Here is a 22,994-nt window from a genome sequence, read left to right on the forward strand (position 1 = left end):
GTAGGTAGATATTCTTCAGATTCAGACCGATATTTGAATTAGATTTAAATTTTTCTTTTTTTTTGCTCCTCAATCAAAACTCGAGTTGGATTCAGTGTCAGTCCAAAAGCACTTTTTTAATGAATTTCCTTTTGTAGTGAGGAAAAAAGCGTTTTAGAGTCAAATTCACAGTTCGTAAGTAGTCACTTACAAAAAAGTACCTTTAGTTAGATGCGCGCTTTGAATTATAATGAATTGAATATGTTATACGTGTAGCGTTTTTTTATCGTGTTTTATTTTGTGTACAAAAATCACACTTTAAGTCTTTTATTGCAAAGAGTGATAATGACGAAGTAATAGTACCTACTGACTTTACTTTACTCTGTCTTGTTGTTATGAAATTGGACGCAACTAGAATTCCATGTAACGGTGAGAGGAAAGATGATTTAGACTTAATTTATGCATTACCCAAGACTAGCCGCAAAGATGCCAGCAACGAAGAACCCGGGCATCCCACGCGCCGAGCCTAGTTGCTGAACCACGTACAGTGGAAGCAGTCGGTCCGACGCGTTAATTATTCCAGCCTGAGATAAACAAACATTCTTCACTGAACCTACCAATCGAAAGTTATTTTAAATAATGCAAGTTATTTTTGCAATCGTATATCTTGCTATTGCGTAGCCTCTAAACATCATGTTGTTTACGCAAATTCAATATCATAGTCGTAATGGCGGCCACACTTGCAAAACAGACTATTTTTTGTACAGTATAGCAGGCCGTAACGTCTTTTGCGTTTAAAACACGACTGTTATACTAATAAGTTAAAATTCTATACATGTTTACCTGAATTGGATCACAATCAGCATAATGCGTGGCTAGAACGGCGCCAGTGATGAAATTGACGGAGTAGATGGCAGTGAGGCCGATGGCGGACACCCATAGCGCTACGCGCGCTTGGGATATGCGTTCCACTGATAAGTACTTTTGAACTGAAGCTTGGTTGGCGCAGAACATGCTGGTCCAGTACAAGGTGCCGCCAACGACAACCGACCAGAACGAGTGCCTCACCGTAGGGTCAGGGTTCATACTAGAATGATAATCAAATACTTTAAACAGACAATTCACTCCCATTAATTCTTGATGATAATAAAAAAGTTTTACAAAAACGAGCTGCAATTTAAGAAATAGTTTTATAACGTCTATTCATTATATATATGGCTGTTTACACAGCTGTTAATGTTAAGTAATTTGCTTCACTATAACAGGTTCTTTACTAATCTCGTCGTGGATTGGAAGGTTTCACTTTGAAGAAAGCTATTTAAAAGGTGATCGTGATCATCGTTCGAATCAAATTAACGGCCGTTTTGAACCTGACATTCGAGAACACATTTGTTATGGAAGATTGGCACTCGAAGACGATAACAGTTTCGAAGTCTTTCCGTTTGACCCAACTTATCCATCCTGATGTATGGTATGGATGCGTACACTGTGGGTGTCGTGAGCAGCGACTAAGTCGACAAATTCGCAACGGTGGTGCATTCAGCGGGGCGTTCAATATTTGCGCGTACATTGTGTCTTATGTTTGATGTATCCAACACAAGACACATGTTTACGCGTAATGGATGCGCAATATACGCAAACCTTGAATGCACCACACACCGTTCCGAATTTGTGGCCTAAGTAAGAAACTCACTTAACATATTATGTACCTATTCTGCACATGTTAGGTCATGATATAAGTATATTTGGGTATAAATTAATATACTCAAAACCTACATAGTGTACAGTTTGTGTATAGGTTCTGGAATAGATTATATAGGCAAATGATGCATTACTCGAAGAAATGTAATCTGTTGGTTTGTCGTGCGTGGTCCCGGACGTGTTGCAGGCCCCCAACTTGCGTTGATGCCATGGCCAGCACACCGGCCAGCGATCCAATCAGCACCGCCGACTGGAACGTGTCTGTCATTATCACTGCTTTCATGCCTCCCTGCCAAGCAATAACACACTGTAAGCTCTAACGAGAGTACAATTCTCAAAAACGACGTCTTACTTTGCTTCCGCGCATGTTAATCTTTCATCGTGTTTAAAATAAATAAAATAAAATAAAAAGACATTTATTTCTCCACAAGACATAAGAAACACAATACTCAAAAATAATAGAACATACAATTAAGTGACGTGGACAAAAAGTTTAAAGACTTCAGCATTGCAGATTTTCAGTCTTCACCTAGCTGTTGACTTGTTAGCTTGTTTATGGGTGACCAAACTATTTCGATTAGAACTGAGTACCTGCCATTTTTTTAACCAACTTAAAAAACGGAGGAAGTTGTCAATGCGACTGTTTTTTCCTTTGTGTGTATGTTACGCGATTACTTTGACAATTTGTGAACCGATTTTGATAACCCTTTTTTTGTTGGAAAGGGGTGGGTACCAATCAGTAGTGGTCACATTCAATTTAAAAAACTATTCCACCTCTAAGAGTGGCTAATTAAATGGTGGTTTATTGAATTTCACCCACTTGGCAAATTGAAGAGTCCCTACACGTTTGACGCCAGTTTATTTTTATAAAAAAGTTGTAATTATTACGCATAGTATAGTTACAGTTAACAATATCTGGGTCACTTATCATAAGAACTATCCAAAAGTAAAACGCCTTTGTTGACTTTACCAACTCTATTTCGGGACTATAGAGTAGCTAAGTTAAAAATTTTATTGAAACGAGTTAGGAAAGAGTGTTTGTTAAGATACGATTTTGCGGCCAAGTACTACTATGGAAATGTAAGTACCATTGTACTATACTCGTAATATCATTACCGAGGTTAAGAAACCTCGTCTTGCGTTATAATTACACGTCAGAATACATTAGTACCGCCGATTGTTCGGATGATAGGGTCACCTAACGATAGGAAAAGGAACTAACCTGCGAAGCGTAGAAAATGCACACCACGTACACCAGCGAGACTGCTAGATAAGTATTTAGGCCCGTAACTGTAAATCACAGAATTGCATAATCATTAATGTGTGCCTAAGTCGCACTGAGTGCTAGGTCGTTCTAACTAATTTAAGATCTAATTTAGGTTCTTACAATGATTATAAATCAAATTCTTACAAATCTTGGTTCTACACTATCCATTCTGCAGCCGATACCCTGACTTTGGGTAGTATTTTACTTATCACCAATAACATCGTACCTACGATTGCCACCACCAGATTGCTTCTCGTGTTTATAGCATTTCGTATAACACTTACTTTATTTCTGTTTTACTTAACTCTTTTAGGCAAGATTGGAAGTGATAATTATCACTGATAATTATAATGTTTATTATCAGTTAATAAATATACCTTCATATAAAATTAATTGGAACAATAAAATGCTACCTCTAACACTGTCGTGCCGTATGTTTGTATCCGAGACGTATCCAAGCGCGTGAAAAGGCAATCTCAAAAAGTCACAAACAAATTGTTTTCCCAAAGATTTTTTTCATTTAGTTATTTAGTTTTCTCAGTGTTCGTCATTTTTAGTCACAAATTAAAGGGACGAAGCTATAAATCATGAGAAGGATATATCGGATAATAATCAGGCAAGTATCATGATATTATCAAACATAATAAATATACTTATTGATCATTTCGGACCCCGCTTTTTAAGTGTATTGTTATAATATCCAACACCAATCTTTTCAAATGAATAAAGAATGTTATGCATATTTTTTTTAACTTCCATTAGGACAATAGGTCATTGTAAACTATAATAATTTACAAAATCATTAGCCTCGCAATCTCGAAAATTGCAATAGTGCAATGACGTTTGTGAAATTCTTACAGAGGTGCGTGTGCGACTAAAATGAAATCATCCATTACATAAAGGTTGATGATACATCGTGATAAGCGACCTTATGAATTACGATTGCCATGATTGGCATAAATGGTTGGTGCAATGGTGCAAATGCATTCGTTCAGTATGTGATGCTTTTCAAGAACGGGCTAATAAACGTGCTACGGTGCACGTTAGTGTTATAAAAGACGTGCTTAGAAATAGTCGACGTTTATAAAAGGCTGAGGTTTGCATCAGCAGCCTTCTTGAATACTTAAATGTTTACGAAATTGTAGTCTTCAGAAGATGGCTAATTGCGCGTCGATTATTATGAAGACGCTAGAACGTGTATTTGGAAAATTTTAGAAGAGAGCGATTTAAAGTATTTTTTTTAAGAGAACAAATCATAATTCAAAGAACAATGGCAAAATCATAGTTGAAAGAATTCGTTAGCGTTTTTAATTACAAGTTGGAATATAACAAATTCATTAGGTTTTTCAAATTATAATAACGGGCTGTCTAAGCCTGGAAATAAAATCATATTTAAAAGAAACTCTAATGACTAATAATTAGTATATAACCGGACTAATATCTACAGCTATCGGTTTCTTAACGTTGAGCGACATCTAGCCCTCAAAAAAGGAATTTCAGTGCTTACGTATGGATATGGTCCACATTTAGTTCACGTAATATTAAATGTACTGATTCCACCGATTTGTAATAAGCTAATAAAAGATTAACTACTTCATTACAAAAAAATATAGTCCATAATTTCTTCTCCAAAATGCCACGCGAGAAAATGGTAAAACTGACAAAAAAGTTTCCAAAATCAGGGATAGATGGCACGTTTCACAAAAAATAATTTGTGACCGGGTTCCAATGCAAATAGTCTGTGGTATGTTATTAATTAACTCAGTTTTTTTTGTTATGGCCAAACTTCATGCCTTTTGACTATACCAGTATACAAAATAATTTTCTTTGAACTTTCGTCAGGTCACAAGCCTACGGCACCATTCAGGTTCTATTAACTCTGGATAAGGTTTCTGTAGTTTATTTTGATATAATAATACACCGAATATATTTTACGCAATTACGTAACACAAAACCTCCGAAACTTCAAACTGGAATATCTTTAATTCCTGACTTCTCAGAATAGTAAACCCAAAACAAAATTTGTTCAGGAATTTGAACTCTATATTTTCACATATTTCTCATAAACATACAAATTATGTCAAGAAAAATTTATACGGGAGTTTGCCATTGTCCTTTATTGATTAAATGTTACCTACTATTTTTCTTTCGTATCTAAATCGCGTGTATTTGTTTTTTCAAACAAACGAACGTTTCGGGCCCTTTACAGGTCTATGGGATCATAGGTGACTAGTAGATCCGAAAAAAAACTTGTTTCATTTCCTACGTGTAACAATCGCGAAAACCTGAGAACTAAAATTTTATTTATTATATGGAAAAACTGAAAATTTTTAGTTTTCCACATTTTATAACAAATAAAATTTGAATTATATATTATATGAATATCTTTTTATTAAAAAAAATATTTTAAATCGCTCTCCTGTAATATATTCCAAATGCACGTTAGACGTTTTACCTTTCCGGTGAAATTTTTATTGCTTATTGTGTTGTCGGATTACGTATTTATGTAATTTTTTGTTGAGTAATAATCGATACACTTTTATATATCTACGGACATTATTTCGCATCCTTGGCATAACCTAATAAGGTCACATAGTGCAAATCCACGTATGTAGTATTGGTAAAAGTGCGTAACTGTACTAAACCATATTGCTTCAGGAAAGGGATTGGGACTTTGGTATTTCAATGGCTACGACTTTCATTTTTGCACAGTAAACATTAATTTATGTTGTCTACGGACTGATACTAATTGATTCGCGTAAATCACACTAATTTGGTTGCCACGACGATTTACACGAATTTGATTTGGTTACTAAATTACCGAAATTGACACTTATAATCCAGTGCTAGTTACACGTAATTGCACAATCCCCGACGATCTGCAAAATGACAACTCTATCTATAACATTTGTTATATTTAAATAGCGTTGTAAAATTTCACATATATAAGTACATGCCTTGTTTCGAGAAATTCGTGTTATTTTGACGATTTTTATGTGATAAAAGCACTTCTTACGTATGATAATTTCTGACTTTATTATACCAAGAGTAAGATTCGGATTTTCAAATTCGATGCCTTACTTTCTCAAACACGTATCTTACAAAGAGTGATTATTCAGGAGATGGCAAAAAGATCTATTTATTTTAAATTTCTTGTCAAGTGTGTTAATTTGGATGCATTACTTTAAGAATAGGTGAAAGCTAGTGTGTAAATATGAAGGAAATGGGCAGCCTGCCATATACAATCAATTTTTTGCATTTCAGTAACTCTGTGCTTTAAGATACGAGTTTGATATAGTAAGGCGACGAATTGTTACTTTTTCATACAGCTGAACAAAAAACACAATTTAAAACAATCATTGTATCACGTACATATTTTCAATATAAAAATTATAATATTAATAAAAAAAGCCGTCCTAGCTTAATGGTTTGACCTACCGTCTCTCACGCAGAGGCCGTGGATTCGTATCCGGGTTTGCACCTCGGAGTTTCTCGGAATTCAGGAAATTTAATTTGAAATTTACCATGAGGTTTTCGGTAACGGAAAACATCGTGTTGAAACCTGCACGTCAAAGAAGGTTCACGACCCTCGGAAAACGTGTGAAGTCCCCATCCCGTACCGGGCCAGATTGGCGGACCTTGGCCTAAGGCCTAAACCCTAGCCTGACAGGGAACCCGTGCCCAGCAGGGGGAGGTATAAATGGGTTGACGATTACATATTTTCTATGGAAAAAATGTAGCAACTAATTTCAGCTAACTATAAATAGGGTAAAGCAGGGTAACTCAGTGGTTTGGTTCAACAACAGTTGCTTCTCAATCAAGATGCTATACAACCTCAAATGACTTTGGTTGATTCCGCATAAGAGTGAAAGTATTTAATCAGTAACTTTGGAAAAAATATGTAGTAAAGTTGAGGATATACACTGATTATTAGTATACGGTGTGAAAACACGATTCCTAAAAATTTTTATGATAGCAACGAAACATAAACTTACATCGAAATTTTACAAGAAAACCGTTATGTTCAATAGGTACTTTATATATACCAATGATTTTATTTTATATCAACTGCACTAAATAGAACACGTATAGTATACGATATAAATTTTTCAAATAGCTCTAAAGTAAAAAAAAATATTCTGAAAATTGTCCTTGCCGTTCTACTCAAGCATAATGAAACGTAATAATACGGACAAAAAATTCGAGCTGACGTAGGTCGATAATTCGAATCCCTGTGGCCGTAGTTACCTATGACCTTTATCTATAATCTTAATAAATTACGTATATTTGTGATTGCTTAGTAGCAAAACTTTTCGCTGAAACGATTAAGAAAGATAGGTATCGTGATGAAACTTGCATATCGAAGAAAGTTCCCAACCATTGGGAAACGTGAAATCTCCAACCAGTGTTGGGTCAACGCGGCGGATTATGGCCTTAACCTTCTCCTTAGAGCGGACCCGTGCCCAGAAGTGAGACGTCCAATAGGTTAATGGTGATAAAGGACACGAGAATTGGTCTTTTTTTATAATACCAAGTGCTTTTATAATACCAAACATAACGAACAAGTTATGCGCCTCGTATTAACATCTGTTCATGATAGTTGCAGTGCTACTCAGAGCTTAAAATCGCAAAGATCTGAGCGACACTGCCACTGCCCCTGTCACCCTGAGATATAAATTGACAAGTCCCATGTGGAAATGAAACTATTTTTCCAGATTAAAATCGCGTACTTATATTTGTTTTTTAAACAAACCGTAGTAACAAAAATAGTTTCATTTCCTATGCATACCTACATTAGAATAAAAAAAAGTCCCATGTGCCTGTACACCAGCAAAACCGGTACGCTGCAATGCTCATAAAACTGCTTGGCGGCAGAAATAGATAAGGCGGCAGTACCTCCATGGAGGAACTCTTTCACAAGGCGCTTTACTGCTACTAACATTCCACAAAATTATGTTTCAGAATACATTTAAACATATTACACGTATTCACTTCAATGGATTGTGGGTGACAGTGTTCCAATCACTCAAAAGAGATCTTTTATTCCTTACTTTTATAAATTGTGTTATGTAACAACAATTTTATTTCACTGTTAACGTTCTTGCTATGTTTATTGAGGTATTAGGTGTTTCCCATAGATATAGGAACCACAGTGTGTTAAGCTTCGTAAGTTTTAAAAAGGTTACGTAGGTGAATACACCTTATAAAGTATACTTAATAAAGTATTTCGCAAATTCTGTCAGTAGTCTTTTAATAAGCATTCTAAGTAATTCTGAAGCTAATTTAAAAGGGTTTGCTATTAAGTATCACACATGTAAATGGAAATATTTTGGTTGTAGGTATATATTTTTTAAAGTTAACAAAATACAATTGAAATGTAGAGCATCATCACTGGTGTTTTTTCCAAATTTAAACTTCACACTTAACGGACACTGACACTGGCTTAAGACTCGTGACCGCATTAGGAAAAATAATAAATAATAATACAGTCGTTTTCAAAAGTGAAAAGTTTGATTTCAGAAGATTTTACTTAGAAAGTTTAACATTTACGGTTAATTAATGAAAAATATCCCAACAGTCTTAGAAGCTTTGGTTTGCAATTGAAAAAGTGCTGGTATCCCACCTAATTTTGATGCATCGGTTCTTACTGTTTCCCCGGAAGTTGGATAGGTTTTAATATACTGGGCACACTGATCTTTGATCTCAGATGATTCTGAGGAGCATTCTGGTGATGAAGGGGATCAATTCCCTATTTTTTATATCATTAAACTCAACGTTTAGCAGATACGAGTTCCCATGTAACTCATAGATTTAACAACTTCGTAACTAAAATAACGAGGTTGGGCCCTTTTCAATGACAATAAAACATTTATTAATTTTGATAAACCTGAATGATAAACACAACCACACACAGGAAAAATAATTTAATTCCATTACATATTACAAAGGTATATCAACACATCGTTTAGATTATTTTGATAAACTTTAAACTACGAAATGGCTAACGGGCCTGTCACGCCCTGACACAGTCTGGTTACGCTATTACAAAATAAACACATACGTATAATTATAATAAATACATATGTATTTGCTAGTACCTCGTAGTCAGACATTCTGCATCGCAACTTTTTCAAGTACTTGTAAGCCCAAAAACTATATTCCACTAATACCAACTAAAAGTACTTAGGTAACGTAAATAAATTTACAATACGAGTTGCATACTCGACACTATTTTTGTGTCAATTCCAATCAACGTTACTGTTATTATCCAAACACATCCGAATAGAGTACAGTTACATAAATGTTATTGGGCAGTAAAATCACTCATGAAATTGTATGAGCGCATGTACTGTCATCCCATTACGTAAGAGACAGTAAGACTGTGCACTTATACTCGTAGAATCGTAGTGTGTCAAGCCTACTATCCTAACAGAAATTATATTTTCTTTTACTTTTACTTGCACTTATTATCGATAACTTATTAGTTAACACCAAACGAAAGGACTGTACACATAATAGTGGGTACGTACTGGTTATTAAAATCCAAGAGAGTAATAGGTAATGTAATGGTAATGTGTGTGTTATTAAGTATTAAGAATGTATTAAGTAGGAAATGAAACGATTTTTCCGGATTTAAATGGCGTATATTTGTTTTTTCAAACAAACCAACGTTTCGGGCCCTTTACAGGACACGGTCGAGTGAGGTGGTACAGTCATTAACCAGTTATGTCTAATATTAATGCTTAAAAATTTAAAACCGGAAAAATAGTTTCATTTCCCTTGTGTAACAATCGCGAAAACCTAAGAACTCGTAATGTATTAAGTATTAAGAATTTTTTTATGGTATCAAGTGACGGGACGAACAAGTCGTGCGCTTAATGGTAAGCAACACGCCTGTCCATAACAGTTGCAGTGTCAATCACAGCTTTAAAACACAAAGATCTGGGGGGCCACTGTAACTGCGCCCGTCACCCTGAAAGATAGATCGGTAAGTCTCGTGTGCCTGTAGTTTCACCAGCACCCTTAACCCTTCAAAACCGGAACGCAATAATGCTCACTGCTTGGCGACAGAAATAGCTGAGGTAGTACTTACCTGGACGAACTTTTTCACAAGGAGCTACTACTGCTAAAGAATGCTAATACACGATAATACATGTTGACATCACGATTGAAGACAACAAGAATAAAAGTGGAAAAAAAAATCATATATATTTTTTTAAATTTATACTCGTATATAAAGAATAGATTGTGCGTTAAGAAAGTGTGTTAAAACGCTATATGTTTTACTTACTGGACATTTCGTATGTGATAAGCCAGCAGCTAAAAATAACTTTGAAAGTTACTAAATATCGGCTTGTAATAGTGGTGTCGTGTCACCGTTCTAGAGGTACGGTGAAGTAATATATGCAAAACAAGTTAAAATTAAACAAATTGTTCTAAGAAATGAATACTGTCTGGGAAACCCAAGGGCCGGCAGCTACCTAGCCCAACGCATTAGCATATATAGTAGCAGTAGAGCTCCGTGTGAAAGAGTTCGTCCAGGCAAGTACTGCCATCTTACCTATTTCTGTCGCCAAACAGCAATGTCAGCATTATTGTGTTCCGGTTTTGAAGGGTAAGGGTGCTGGTTAAATTACAGGCACATGGGGCTTGTCAACATATGTCTCAGGGTGACGGGCGCAGGGACAGTGCCTCTCAGATCTTTGCGATTTAAAGCTCTGAGTGGCACTGTAACTACTATGGACGGGTGTGTAGCTTACCATCAGGCGCACAATGCCCGTTAGATGATATTATAAAAAAAGCATAACCATACAAAGGGGGAACGCTGGCAGCAAAATGGGCGCCTTGCCGCGTAACCCAATTTTATTCATAGAATTTAATCCTCGTTATAGTTTCTAGTATCTAAGTTTTTATTGTACCTTACCTGTATGTTGTAACTTATTGTCCAATAAATAAATTATGTAATATTGTTGTACTAAAAACTGAAACATTCACGACTTAAAGGCGTAATTATGTGCGACCTTGCCGGGTCAACGTTTAACACTAGATACTACGTACTAGGTTTCTCTGGTACTGTAAACTGAAGCCACTCGCGCTGCTGATAAGTAGAGGTTTTCATAATACATTTGATATTATAATTAAAAAGTTTCCTAAGACTCATTGGAAATAATTTTGCAAGTAAACTTGAATTGTAGTAGGTTTTTTATTTATTTATTTTATTTTTATTATTTGGAAGATTTACAGCAAATTGCTATCAACAAATATACATATGTTAAGCATCAGTAAATATGCTAATTACAAATCTGTACAAGTAGTACAAAAAATAGATTTTATTAAGGTTTTAATAAGCAGAAACTAAAAACATTATTATTCAAATGTAAACAATTATTATTTAACTCATTGAGAATATCAAGGTACAAGTGTCAATACAGGAAACAAAGAAAAATATTTAACCACATACAGCCCAAGCAACTGTAAGCACTATTATCACACAGGAATCAGCAACATATACAACTTCAAACAATATTTCATTGTAATAATTCTTTTCCTTTCTATAATTGCTTACAATTAGAACTCGTTTAAAACAACTATTTATTCAGTTAACTATTGTCTAAACTCATAAGTGCAGTGAATGCCCAAGTTCGATCAAATAATTGGTGCGAGTTTATTACGTTTGTTTATTATAATAATATTATGTAGGTAGACCAACCAGCCTTAATGGCGTATGTTAAAGGTGTCGTTTATGGACGCTAAGTACTATGTTATTATTATACTTTCTCTTAGTCGGCCATAAAGTAATAAAATACGTAACGTATGCAGTTACGGACAGTATTTAGCACGACGTGTGTTATCCATTTGAATAGAACTACATAATATATACATTTAAGATGGATCGTCTCGGTCATGTTTAATACGATGTTGTCTAACCGCTATTATTTAGTGTTACTATAGGACTCTTACTTTCTGTATGTAATACATAATGTGGTAAAAATCATTCGCAGTATGTCGTTTACGCAAATATAATAAATATAAACATAATCCATAATACACTTGAGTCTAATAAGTAACTTTTTTAGTAAAATTATCTCAACGAAAACTTGAAAAATAAAAATACATTTTATGAAAAAAAATCTAATCAAAGCCAAAGTCAAATAATAGGTATAAAAATTTCACTTGAAATCGTCATACTGATTAAACTTTACTGTTCATTCGTAAGGCAGATTCCCCTGTGAAGTATGAGCAAGAAACTCTAGGAGTTGCCCTTTGTAAATATGCATTTGAATACATTTATCATTACAATTTACAATATATAAGACGCTTAAAAATCGAGAATATCTGAAAGAGCTAAACGGGTCACTACCACGGATTTTTGTCATCCAAGTACGTAGATGTACGAACCTTTAGTATAAACTTTTTGTTTCATAATAGTTTTAAGCCTCGTAAATCGCAAATTTTGAATATCAATCGGAATCTTATTATAGAAGCGAATAATATAATCATAACTTTTTTTGTAAAGAAACCGCAAAATTTATTCGCATTACCGCGGTCCCCTCAACTATTTAACTGAAATGTATATGCAAGTCTTCGTCAAAACGAGTCATTGAGCCCACAAGGTAACTAATTTTATTTTTATTGGAATTATATCTATTTGCCAAGTGTTATTGAAGTCGGTTAACGGAGAGTGGGTGAACTCCAATAAACCGGATTCATCCCCCTAATTTTTTACCCTCAGAGATGGAATATATAATTCTTCAAGATTCACTTTCCAATTAAAAAAAAAATCATCGAAATTGGTTCACAAATATCGGAGTAATCGCGTACACACACAAAAAATACATTCGAATTGACAATCTCCTCCTTTTTTCGAAATCGATTAAAAACAGGTAAGCTCAAACATTTTTATGTTCGCGCAATAATACTAGGATCGATTACATTGCATCACATTAATATTTTAGCACAAAACAATTTGGAAACAATTGTGCAAAACCTTGTGTATGGAAATTTGACCGACACTATCCACCTGTTGGGCCTCTTTCGGATAACACATCAAATATAGAGTTTTTGGTAGAGTTGCGAAAGGTGGATATTTAAAGTACACACATCAAAAGTGTCTAGGGATCAAGTGAATATTTTTGAAATAAAAATTATTTAAGCAATATTTACCAAATCCAGTCTTCCAGGACGACTTCTTACTTTAATGCTTATGTTTTATTTAACCGCTTACCCCTATATTTAATTAAAATAAACTAAAATTGATGTTTTTGCAAATTGTGGGAAAAAACTCAAATTAACGGCGTCAATTAAATGACAAAAAATGGCGAAAATGATGATTTTGCTCATTTTTATTGTAAAGATAAGAAAATTAATAATCTGTATTTCCACCATTAACACGAATCACACAATTACAGCGATTTGGCATGCTTAAGATGAGTTCATCAAAATCACTTTGAGGAATGGCCGCCCATGTGTTTTGTAACAAGTCAAAATATTGTTGTAGAGTATGTACGGTATGCATACTCGGCACAGCTCTTCTTTGAAGCATATCCCATGCGTGCTCAATTGGATTGAGGTCTGGCGATTGAGCAGGCCACGGCAGAACGTTGATACGAGCTTCGGCAAGAATGCGTGTTACGACTCTAGCCGTGTGTGGACGTTGCGTTGTCATGCATTAGTTGAAATGAATCACCCAACTGGCCTCGCAAAGGGATGATAACATCCGAAACAATCCTCTCTGCGTAAACTTGAGCATTGAGGTTACCCCTGATCCAAATGAGATCGGTTCTTCCGCCGATCCAAATACCGGCCCATATCATTATTGTTCCCCCACCATATGGATGAACTTCCTGACAATATCTCAAACGTTCATGACGTCCAGATGTTCTCCAAACTCGAGTACGTCTTGTATCCGGTCTCATACCGAAGCGGGATTCATCCAAAAAGCACACATAGCGCCAGTCTTCTTCCTCCCAGTTTCTGTGTTCGCGAGCCCATCGTAAACGGGTCCTGCGATTGCAGGGTGCAATAGGTGGAACTCTGAGCGGCCTTCGGGATCGCAGACCCACTTCACGTAAACGATTTCGGATTATTTGATCGCTTATTAGCAAGCCTGAGGAGCTGTGGAGCCTCGTAACCAACATCATGGCGGTCATGGTACGATTCCGTCGAGCAGTATTTTGGATATACCGGTCCTGTCTGCGAGTCGTGATGCGAGATCGTCCTCCATGTCGCTCGGCCACGCTGCCCGTCATGCGATAGCGCGTCCAGAGGCGACTTATGACGCTCTGTGTAGTGTTAAGAGTGAAAGCCACAGCACGTTGCCTGGAACCAGCTTCCAACATTCCGACGGCTCGCATCATCACTTCTCGGGTTAAATGATGTCGTCTCTCCATAATAATGTAAATTGTTTCGGTTCCGATGCAGATATTGTAATGATTTTGTCAAAACGCCATAACTCATTTTTATACAAAACCACATTGACAGTCGATTTTCTTCTTATTATCGAATTTTAAACAATATTCCTTATTTAAATGTTAAAACTCACTAAAAATTATCAATAGCGATACAAAAAAGTTAATATAATTAACCCTAATTGCAGCAATACTCTTAAACGTACTTGATCCCTAGACACTTTTGATGTGTGTATTAATACTATGTAAATTTCGATAAAATTTTCGCGATTGTTACACATAGGAAATGAAACTATTTTTCCGGATTTAAACCACCAAGAGTCGAGCGAAGACCTGCCATTTTACCTTACGTGAAAGGTGTTACAGACAAGATCGGAAGAGTTCTCAGGCGTGCATCTACCAAAACCTATTTCAAGCCCCTGAGGAAGATTTCTCAGTTCCTGAGACCCGTGAAATGTAAAATCCCCTTACAGGATGCAGGAGTTTACAAGCTTGACTGTGAGTGCGGTCTCTCTTATATTGTACAAACGAAGCGAAGTATTTGTACCCGCGTTAAAGAACATATAGCTGATGTCAAACACCGTCGTATAAACAAGTCTGCAGTCAGCGAGCATGTCATGGATAAACGTACACATTCAATGAAGTTTGATAAACCCCAGGTCCTTGCAAAAGAAGTCCGATATCTACCCAGGATGCTGCGAGAGGCCATTGAAATTAAAAAACATCCTAATTTCAACAGGGAAGATAGTTTCTCCGTACCACCAGTTTGGGATCCTGTATTTCCTCTGATGAAAAATCCCAAACAGACATAAGACTGCAGCACTAATTAATATGTTTTAATATATTCTAATTTCAATTAATAATAATAAATTTAGGTATATAAAAATTTATTCAATAAAATAACTTGTAAAACGTAATGTAGCGTAAATTGGATTGTTTCTTAGTAAAATTAAAAATAAGGTATTTAATTAATAACTTTTGTAACTATAGTGAAAAAATAGGGTGGTCTGCATTAATAATATACTGTACCACCTCATTCAACCGTGGCTATGGGACCTGTAAAGAGCCCGAAACGTCAGTTGTTTTCAAAAAACAAATATACGCGATTTAAATCCGGAAAAATATAGTTTCATTTCCTATATTAATATATTTTTATACGATAGTTCATACTCCTAGTGAGATTTCAGATACTTGACGAAAAAAGATTGAAGAAATATTTTTTTTATGATGTCAAGTGACGGTACGAACAAGTCGTGTAGCATGCATGGAAAGGCGTATCGCTTACCGTCACGGTTCTTTGCCTTTCCATGACAGTTGCACAGCTACTCAGAACTTTGTATCGCAAAGATCTGAAGAGCACTGCCACTGCACCCGTCACCCTGAGATATAAGTTGACAAGTCCCATGTGCCTTTAATTTCACCAGCAGTCGTACCCTTTAAAACCGGAACGCAGTAATGTGAGCATTACAGCTTGATGGAAGAAACTGCTACTGGAAGATTTACAAAGCGATTTGAAATGGGTCGATAAAGGCGAACCTACGACGAACAAGTTGAGGACGTCCTATGGAGATACCACGTCAAGAATACCCTCAATTGACGAACGTGTATGTAAGCATTGATGCGTGTTTAAGAGGCGAAAGATGTGTGTCAGTTAGGACCGCAGCAAGGGTGCCTTATTCAGAGTGGCGGCTGGCGCGGGTGCGCGCGCACTGCGCGGGTAGTTATTAACTCGGTCCGCCCCACGTCCCCTCGTACTTTCACAGTGATTGGTCGAGGATCTAGAGTTTGTTTGCGATTTCGACATGTGGATCTATCCGTTCGTAGCCGCTTTGTCATTGTCAAATGGAAGACGCCAAAATCCGCGCCCTTCCGGGAGGAAAAGGGCGTGAAGCAGAGTGTGTCAATTTCACGATTACTCTAACAAGTAAATAATAGCATAATGAAAGTATTATCATTAACCCACTTATACATCCCCCTTCTGGGCACGGGCCTCCTTTCAGGTCAGTGTTTAGGCCATAGTCCGTCACGCTGGCCAAATGCGGGTTGGGGACTTCACACGTTTTCCGAGGGTTGTGTGTTCTTCGATGTACAGGTTTTATCACTATGTTTTCTTTCACCCAAAACATCATGGTAAATTTCAAACTAAATTTCCATATAGATTCCGAAAAACTTAGAGGTGCGAGTCCGAATTCGAACCCTGCCTCTGCTCGAGAAGCGGTAATCAAAAATCACGACTTTTTAATTTATTCTATACACATAAAATAACTTTATTTGTTGTGTTACTATGTACATTGACAACAATTTAACCTTAAATAACGTATCTGTAGTTACCTGTACCTATTATGTAGATTAAAGTATTTGTTTAACCATTCTTTTAACAATACAATTTACGTGAGTAGAATTATTCTAACGACTGTCTTCTATTACATAATACTTTTGTTACTCGTTAACTTAACACGACTGCAACCTAAATCCAATTGAATTGTTATACCGCTTTTTTAATTTCCAACGAAAATATGTAAAGGGTTGCCATAGGTTTGCGTAAGTGGAATTTTAAGTTGTATTATTTAAAACAGCAAACATCAACGGTTCACCTGATAGAAAGTAGTTAAGTAGTAGTTACTTTTATTATTTCATTTTTTTTTGAAAGTATTTGGCACATAGCTTCCTAGTAAACGACCCCATGCGATTGAATTTCTATTGATTTTTATATTTTATGACCCGTTAGTTGAGGTAGTTAGTAGAAGAATTGCAGATTCTTCTGCATCTCCCAAATTTATTTGTAAAGGGATCTCAGGCACTGTTGCTTCTGGAAACTACGAATTTGCAGGCCCTTGGATTGATGACGACCAGCATCGAAAAATCTAGAATCAGGTACTGCTACATCTAAACGCTTTAACCGCCACTTACACGGGGGGTCTGGTTGAAACCAACACAGAAAGACCTGGATCTAGTGCGATTACACGTAGACTCTCATTTACCTTCAACTATCAGAATATTACCAAAGACAATACTTTAACTCTTTGTTTATACATATATTACATGTAATAACTGTAAAAAACTATGAAATCAGTTTTTTTTCTCTTCAATTTCTAATTATACTTTTATTGATATTTGTATGCTCATCATCATTTAATACGTTTCATTAGGAAGGTTAGCAATGAAAAATTGATTGAGGAGTAATTTTATTTTACTTAGGATGATTCTATTTTCATACAAAAGACATGAACGCGATGAACATTGGAATTCTGTAAAATCCACTTGATAAGTAAAATAATAGTGTTTTACCCGGACATTTTAATTTTACACCTAGGTTTAAGGTAAAAATAAAGGAGTCATAATGGAGAAATGTCGTAATTTTAGTCGTACGCAGTATTGCCGTAACCACGTTCAATCTCTATAATGCTAATTGCGTCTAAGTCTTAATTGGAAATGTATGTATATTTTTCGCCTCTCTAACCTTGTTATGCGTATGTGATAAGTTAATATAGCTATGTAATATAATCGTAGACGGTTAATTGATACTTCCTCCTCTACGAGTAACACTTCCATTACGTAATCATCTCATTTATTTCTTGTATCGAGAATTTACTTAACTTTTACTATATATTTTATTCCAAATAGATAACTTCTAGAACCACTATACTTAAGGTCCATGCTTAATATAAATATAATATCTACTTCCACTTTTGAACACCTACACAGAGTATACCAATAAAAGCAAGGAAACCAGGAATGGGACTGTTCTCTGAAGTACCTACATAGAAGTTACGATTCATCGTTTTATTTCTGTTTAAAGCAGAAAATGTAACACTCAAGCGTGGGAAGAGGCATTTCCAAACTAACTACCCGACGAACTCTTGTCTCACGCTCTACACCTAAGGTAATTTTAGTTTTATTTATATGATATTGAATTTGTATTGCATATATAAAAGCTGCCTAAGTGAGAGCGACTAAATATCTTTATTATTATATTATACTCGCCTCTCCAACAGTCTAAAAATATATATCCAACTGGACAAGGCGGTATTCCCTGGCAATGTTATTATAATTAATATTCAATATTCCATAAAACTGGTTGTTTTATGATGAACGTCTACTCGTATAACTCAACCGTTAGGATTTATTACATGGTCAGTATTATGCGTAAGTGAATACACAAGAATCATGTCACGTTATTTCTATGGATTATGTAACTTAGGGCCATCGAGTACAATGCGATTTTCGCCACCCATGCCCAGACTTAACGAGTTCAATAAATATACCGTAGGATTACTTACACACTTGTTGCATCTATTGCACCGTACGAACTATTACAAGCGTCAGACATGCTACTATGAATATGTATGGCATACCCTAAATTGACCCGTATTAGGATGGAGCATTGCAAAGGCTACAATTGAATTTGACTATGTAAATGAAAGTACGAAACCGATTACGAAATTGTAGCCGACAGACGTAGCGATAAATTCGAGAAGGCGTGGATTGTTAATCGTTACCAAAAATGTTTTTTTTTCCTGTTTTCTATGCGATTTGATTTAATCTCTCGTAAGCCTAATAATTTAACCGTACTTCTTTTGTTTGGTAACTCCCTATTTTGTTTGTGATGTATTACCTATTGTATGATCATCTTCATCGTTTTTAACAGCCACTATTAATTTTATATTATATCGTGAAGTGAATGTATGGTATACGTATTGATTGATGTTACATGATCAATAATCAAGTTTGATACTTACATTAACTTAAAAGTTACTCATTTTTGAATTGCAAAAAATGTAAGTACTTAACATACCTAAGTACCTGTTTCGTATATTTACATTTATACGTACATATTTGATTTTGCTGGTTAGGCAGCAATGTTAAAAAAGATCGAAAATTCGACCTAGTATATATCAGCGATTTACGTAGGTATAATTTTTTTTTCCAACGTGGTGGTGAAATCTGCGTCAAAATTTCATAAAACCCTTTAAAGATGGTTGAAGTTAAGCGTGGTGATGTTGTTGGGAATATTTGAGTTGCAAAACTAATTAAATTAATTTTAGTATTTAATTTTAATTTGGCCCGGTGACAACATTTTTTCTTTCTCCCGTTTAGGTGCGCCAACGATAAACGTGGTGCTTTAAATATTTTATTTTTATTTTTTAATATACCGAGGTCTCTACAAGTAATCTATCAACCTATGCAAAGAAGAGCAGCTGCGTACAAATATCCTAAACCCTGTAATGCAAGGAAACCGGTGGACGATAGTGGGACTTACATATCCATATTCTACTCAGCTTGAAGAGCAGTTGCGTTTTTGTGCGTAACAATTTTACAAATGACTCTACGTTTTACGAAAACGGATGCTTCGCAATCCAATAACTTTCCGACTAGATGACTTTAGAGTTGAGAGATAATGATGTTATGGACAATAAAATCTGAATAATTTGTGTATCTTTATATTAGATTCTGTATCATTGTACCCGTTTATGTACGCACAGACAACTCATGTGTGTGCCAACTTATGTTCACTGATAGAGAATCAGATTTGTTCGATTTTTGACGATGGACACGTATCGATCTGCTTAAAATACTATATTGACCGTGTGCTTCTTACACACTTAATCGATTTTGTCTGGTCCGACATGATAATCGACAAAAAATACGCTGTCGATCGCTTGTTGCTTACAAATATACTGGTTTCGTTTGATCACACTATATTTTCAGGACACAACATAACGTTGTGCGATTTTTTAAGGAAATTTAGTTTGTCAATTTTTTTTTAATGTACCGGGTGACAGGACGAACAAGTCGTGGGCCAGGTGGGAAGCGACACGCCTGTCCATTACAGTTGCAGTGCTACTCGGGGCTTTAAATAGCAATTTAGGGAAAAAAATTGCATTTTTTTCCATAAATAATCTAATTCCTGAGCAATAATGAGACAATTTCACATTGAAATAGCTATAAAGAACAAGGTTTGAATAAAATCAATGTGCATCATGTTGTGTTCTTCAAAAACCACCGCGCATACATACTTTACCTTTACATCACATACCATTAGTACGATATACTATAGTTTGTACACATACTATACAAACGAGAGATTTTACATTTTTAACACGCAAAATGTTAATTTGTTGCTCGAATTACCATGTACATTCAGTGGTTAGTAAAGCAAGATAAGGTGCACTTACCATCGGATAAGGCGAGCGCCGGCGCATACACCGCTACGGCCGTATACAATATCATCTGTAGCATGTAGAGAGCGCTTGCGTACACGCGGATAGATTTGCAGAAACGCACTTCCTGAAAATTTTAACGTGTTAGCGAGTTAAGCGTATTTTGACGACCTCGATGCTCCAACGATTTGCACTGTGGGTATAGGATGAGCAGGTTCCGGGTTCTATTCCCGATAGGGCAAATGAACTATTCTAAATTAATTCTGGCCTGGGTATTTGGGAACTGGAGAGGCGCTGTTTTTTCGGCGTCGGGACGTGAACGTGCTTTACAGCTCCGCCACCAATCAGGAGACTTGGTAGTCGGCTTAGAGTCGATGGCTCAGCGGTGGCAACCGTTAGTAGCGCAGAGTGCTACGGGAAGTAAGCGTGTCTACCTATATGGAAAATAGGAGGGTGTCCGTGCAAACGGGCTGTGCGGGCTTGCTCGCACCGGTTAAAGTGTCCTTTCGGATTAACCAAGAGATTGATAGGGAGGGTCACTATAAACAAAACTTGTGTAGAAAGATATGGGGCTGGCCTGGGAATTTTGGGAAGCGCCCCAGAGTGAATTCTGGTACACATAGTACAGGAAAGTAGTAAGTAGTAGTTAGAAGTAGCAAATTAATTTACTTCCATTTTTATTTACAGGGAATTCACTAATTTGAGGCCAGTAAATTGGGGTTGTTATTATCATTATTTGTTAGTATTTTATGTTGACATAGTAGGTTACAATATACATATTTAGTAGCCTTAGTATAATAAAGTCACATGTGATCATACGTCAAAGCGCTTGTTCTCCTCTCTATTAAAATTGCTGTGTACACCAGGCTTCACAATTGGCTCTCATAGCCATAAGTTTTCATCTTTATGTCTTTATATTGTGGAATGCAATAAAATTACCGAGTGATTACTGATATAACATGAAAGTCTTTTTTTTTTAATCTAAATTTAAGGAGCTTTACTGTGTATTTTAATAGTAATGTCGCTCCGTAATGCTACTTAATTTATACATCTAACCTAGATTAAGACTATCTAAATATATTTTGTACAGTATTTTGGCTTCGTTCGACGACGGAACGGCCAGTATACTGTTACACCACCCAGTCTGCCGTATGTTAACTATACTGCCCAACTGTCTCCTGAGTCTCTCGGTCCGAACACATTCCATCAAAACGTGGTAAATGTCTTCAGTGACGCCGCAATTGCTACAATAAGGAGTTGGTGTAATGCCCATCGAAAAGGTAAACTTCTTTGAAGGAATGTGCCCATAGCGCAACCTCAGAGCCGTCACAACGCCAAGTCTATTCATCAGACAGTTATCAATCCATGGAACTTCCAGTGGCTCAGGTTGAATTGTTTTGAACCAGATACATTTTTCTTTGGATCTCTAATCATAGTATGAAAGTCTTAAAATTTTAGTAGCAGCAGAGATCCTTGTGAAAGACAGCATTACTACATATGTTCCGGGTTCGAAGGGTAAGGGTGCTGGTAAAATTACAGGCACATGGGACTTGTCACCTTATGTCTCAGGGTGACAGGCACAGTGGCAGTGCCCCTCAGATCTTTGCGATTTAAAGCTCTGAGTGGCATCACAACTGTTATGGACAGGTTCGTAGCTTACTATCAGGCGCACGACTTGTTCGTCCCGTCACTTGATATCACAAAAAAGTCATAAAAATAATACGAACTATATGAAACAAATTCTTTTTTTTATAATATCAAGTGACGGGACGAACAAATCGTGCGCCTGATGGTAAGCTAAACGCCTGTCCGTAACAGTATTGTGTGAAACTTTATAACTTAGCATAAAAACCTTATCAACTAATTTCCTTCGTAGTATCTTTAAACCTTTCCGGAAAACTTGTAATTTTCCAGATGTGGATGTATTTTATTTATTTACTTTGGGATCGGAGCAACGTATAATAATAATAGAAATCCTGTGTCGCGGGTACCATGGACACACACGTAGACAACCACAAATTACTCCCAAACTCATACAATACAAATATTTCTCCTGGCCCGGGAATTGAGTCCGGGACCTCTGCGCCGCAGGTCAGCAAGTTTCTACACGTGGCCGAACAGTTGCATGTTCGGCCACGTGTAGAAACTTGTTAAATAATTTTGAATATAGGTCCGTTATAGGAACACAGGTACTACGTCGTACTCTTTTATAGTGGTTACATACGACTTTTAGCAGCGATGCAAATGCGCGTTGGTGGAACGCGCGATTGCATCGACACAAACGCGTGACTGCATCGATACAGTCGCTTATTTTTGAATACGAAACATCTATATAGGTTTATGCATATTATTTTGTTTTGTTAATTGTAAATTTAAAAGTGAAACTATAACGTGCATCTCATTCGTATTATTGCCTTTGTATCGCGTTTGCATCACGTTTGCATCGCGTTTGCACCACTGCTTAAAGTTGCGCGCGTG

General features: G+C 36.2%; 1 protein-coding gene across 2 annotated transcripts in view; it reads right to left on the bottom strand.

Annotated features, from left to right (window-relative positions):
* LOC113237123 (sodium-coupled monocarboxylate transporter 1) overlaps positions 1-22,994 on the bottom strand; it is a 40,668-nt gene that overhangs the window by 11,679 nt on the left and 5,995 nt on the right. For both annotated transcript variants that reach the window (XM_026473415.1, XM_026473414.1), the window contains exons 5-9: positions 20,532-20,643; positions 2,903-2,970; positions 1,815-1,969; positions 823-1,066; positions 448-563 (exon numbers count right to left, since the gene is read on the bottom strand). In XM_026473415.1, coding sequence (XP_026329200.1) covers positions 448-563; positions 823-1,066; positions 1,815-1,969; positions 2,903-2,970; positions 20,532-20,643 — 695 coding nt within the window. The remainder of the gene's footprint in view (positions 1-447; positions 564-822; positions 1,067-1,814; positions 1,970-2,902; positions 2,971-20,531; positions 20,644-22,994) is intronic.

Source organism: Hyposmocoma kahamanoa, unplaced genomic scaffold, assembly GCF_003589595.1.
Source record: "Hyposmocoma kahamanoa isolate Upper Pololo Valley unplaced genomic scaffold, ASM358959v1 93, whole genome shotgun sequence".
Classification (NCBI taxonomy): Eukaryota; Metazoa; Arthropoda; class Insecta; order Lepidoptera; family Cosmopterigidae; genus Hyposmocoma; species Hyposmocoma kahamanoa.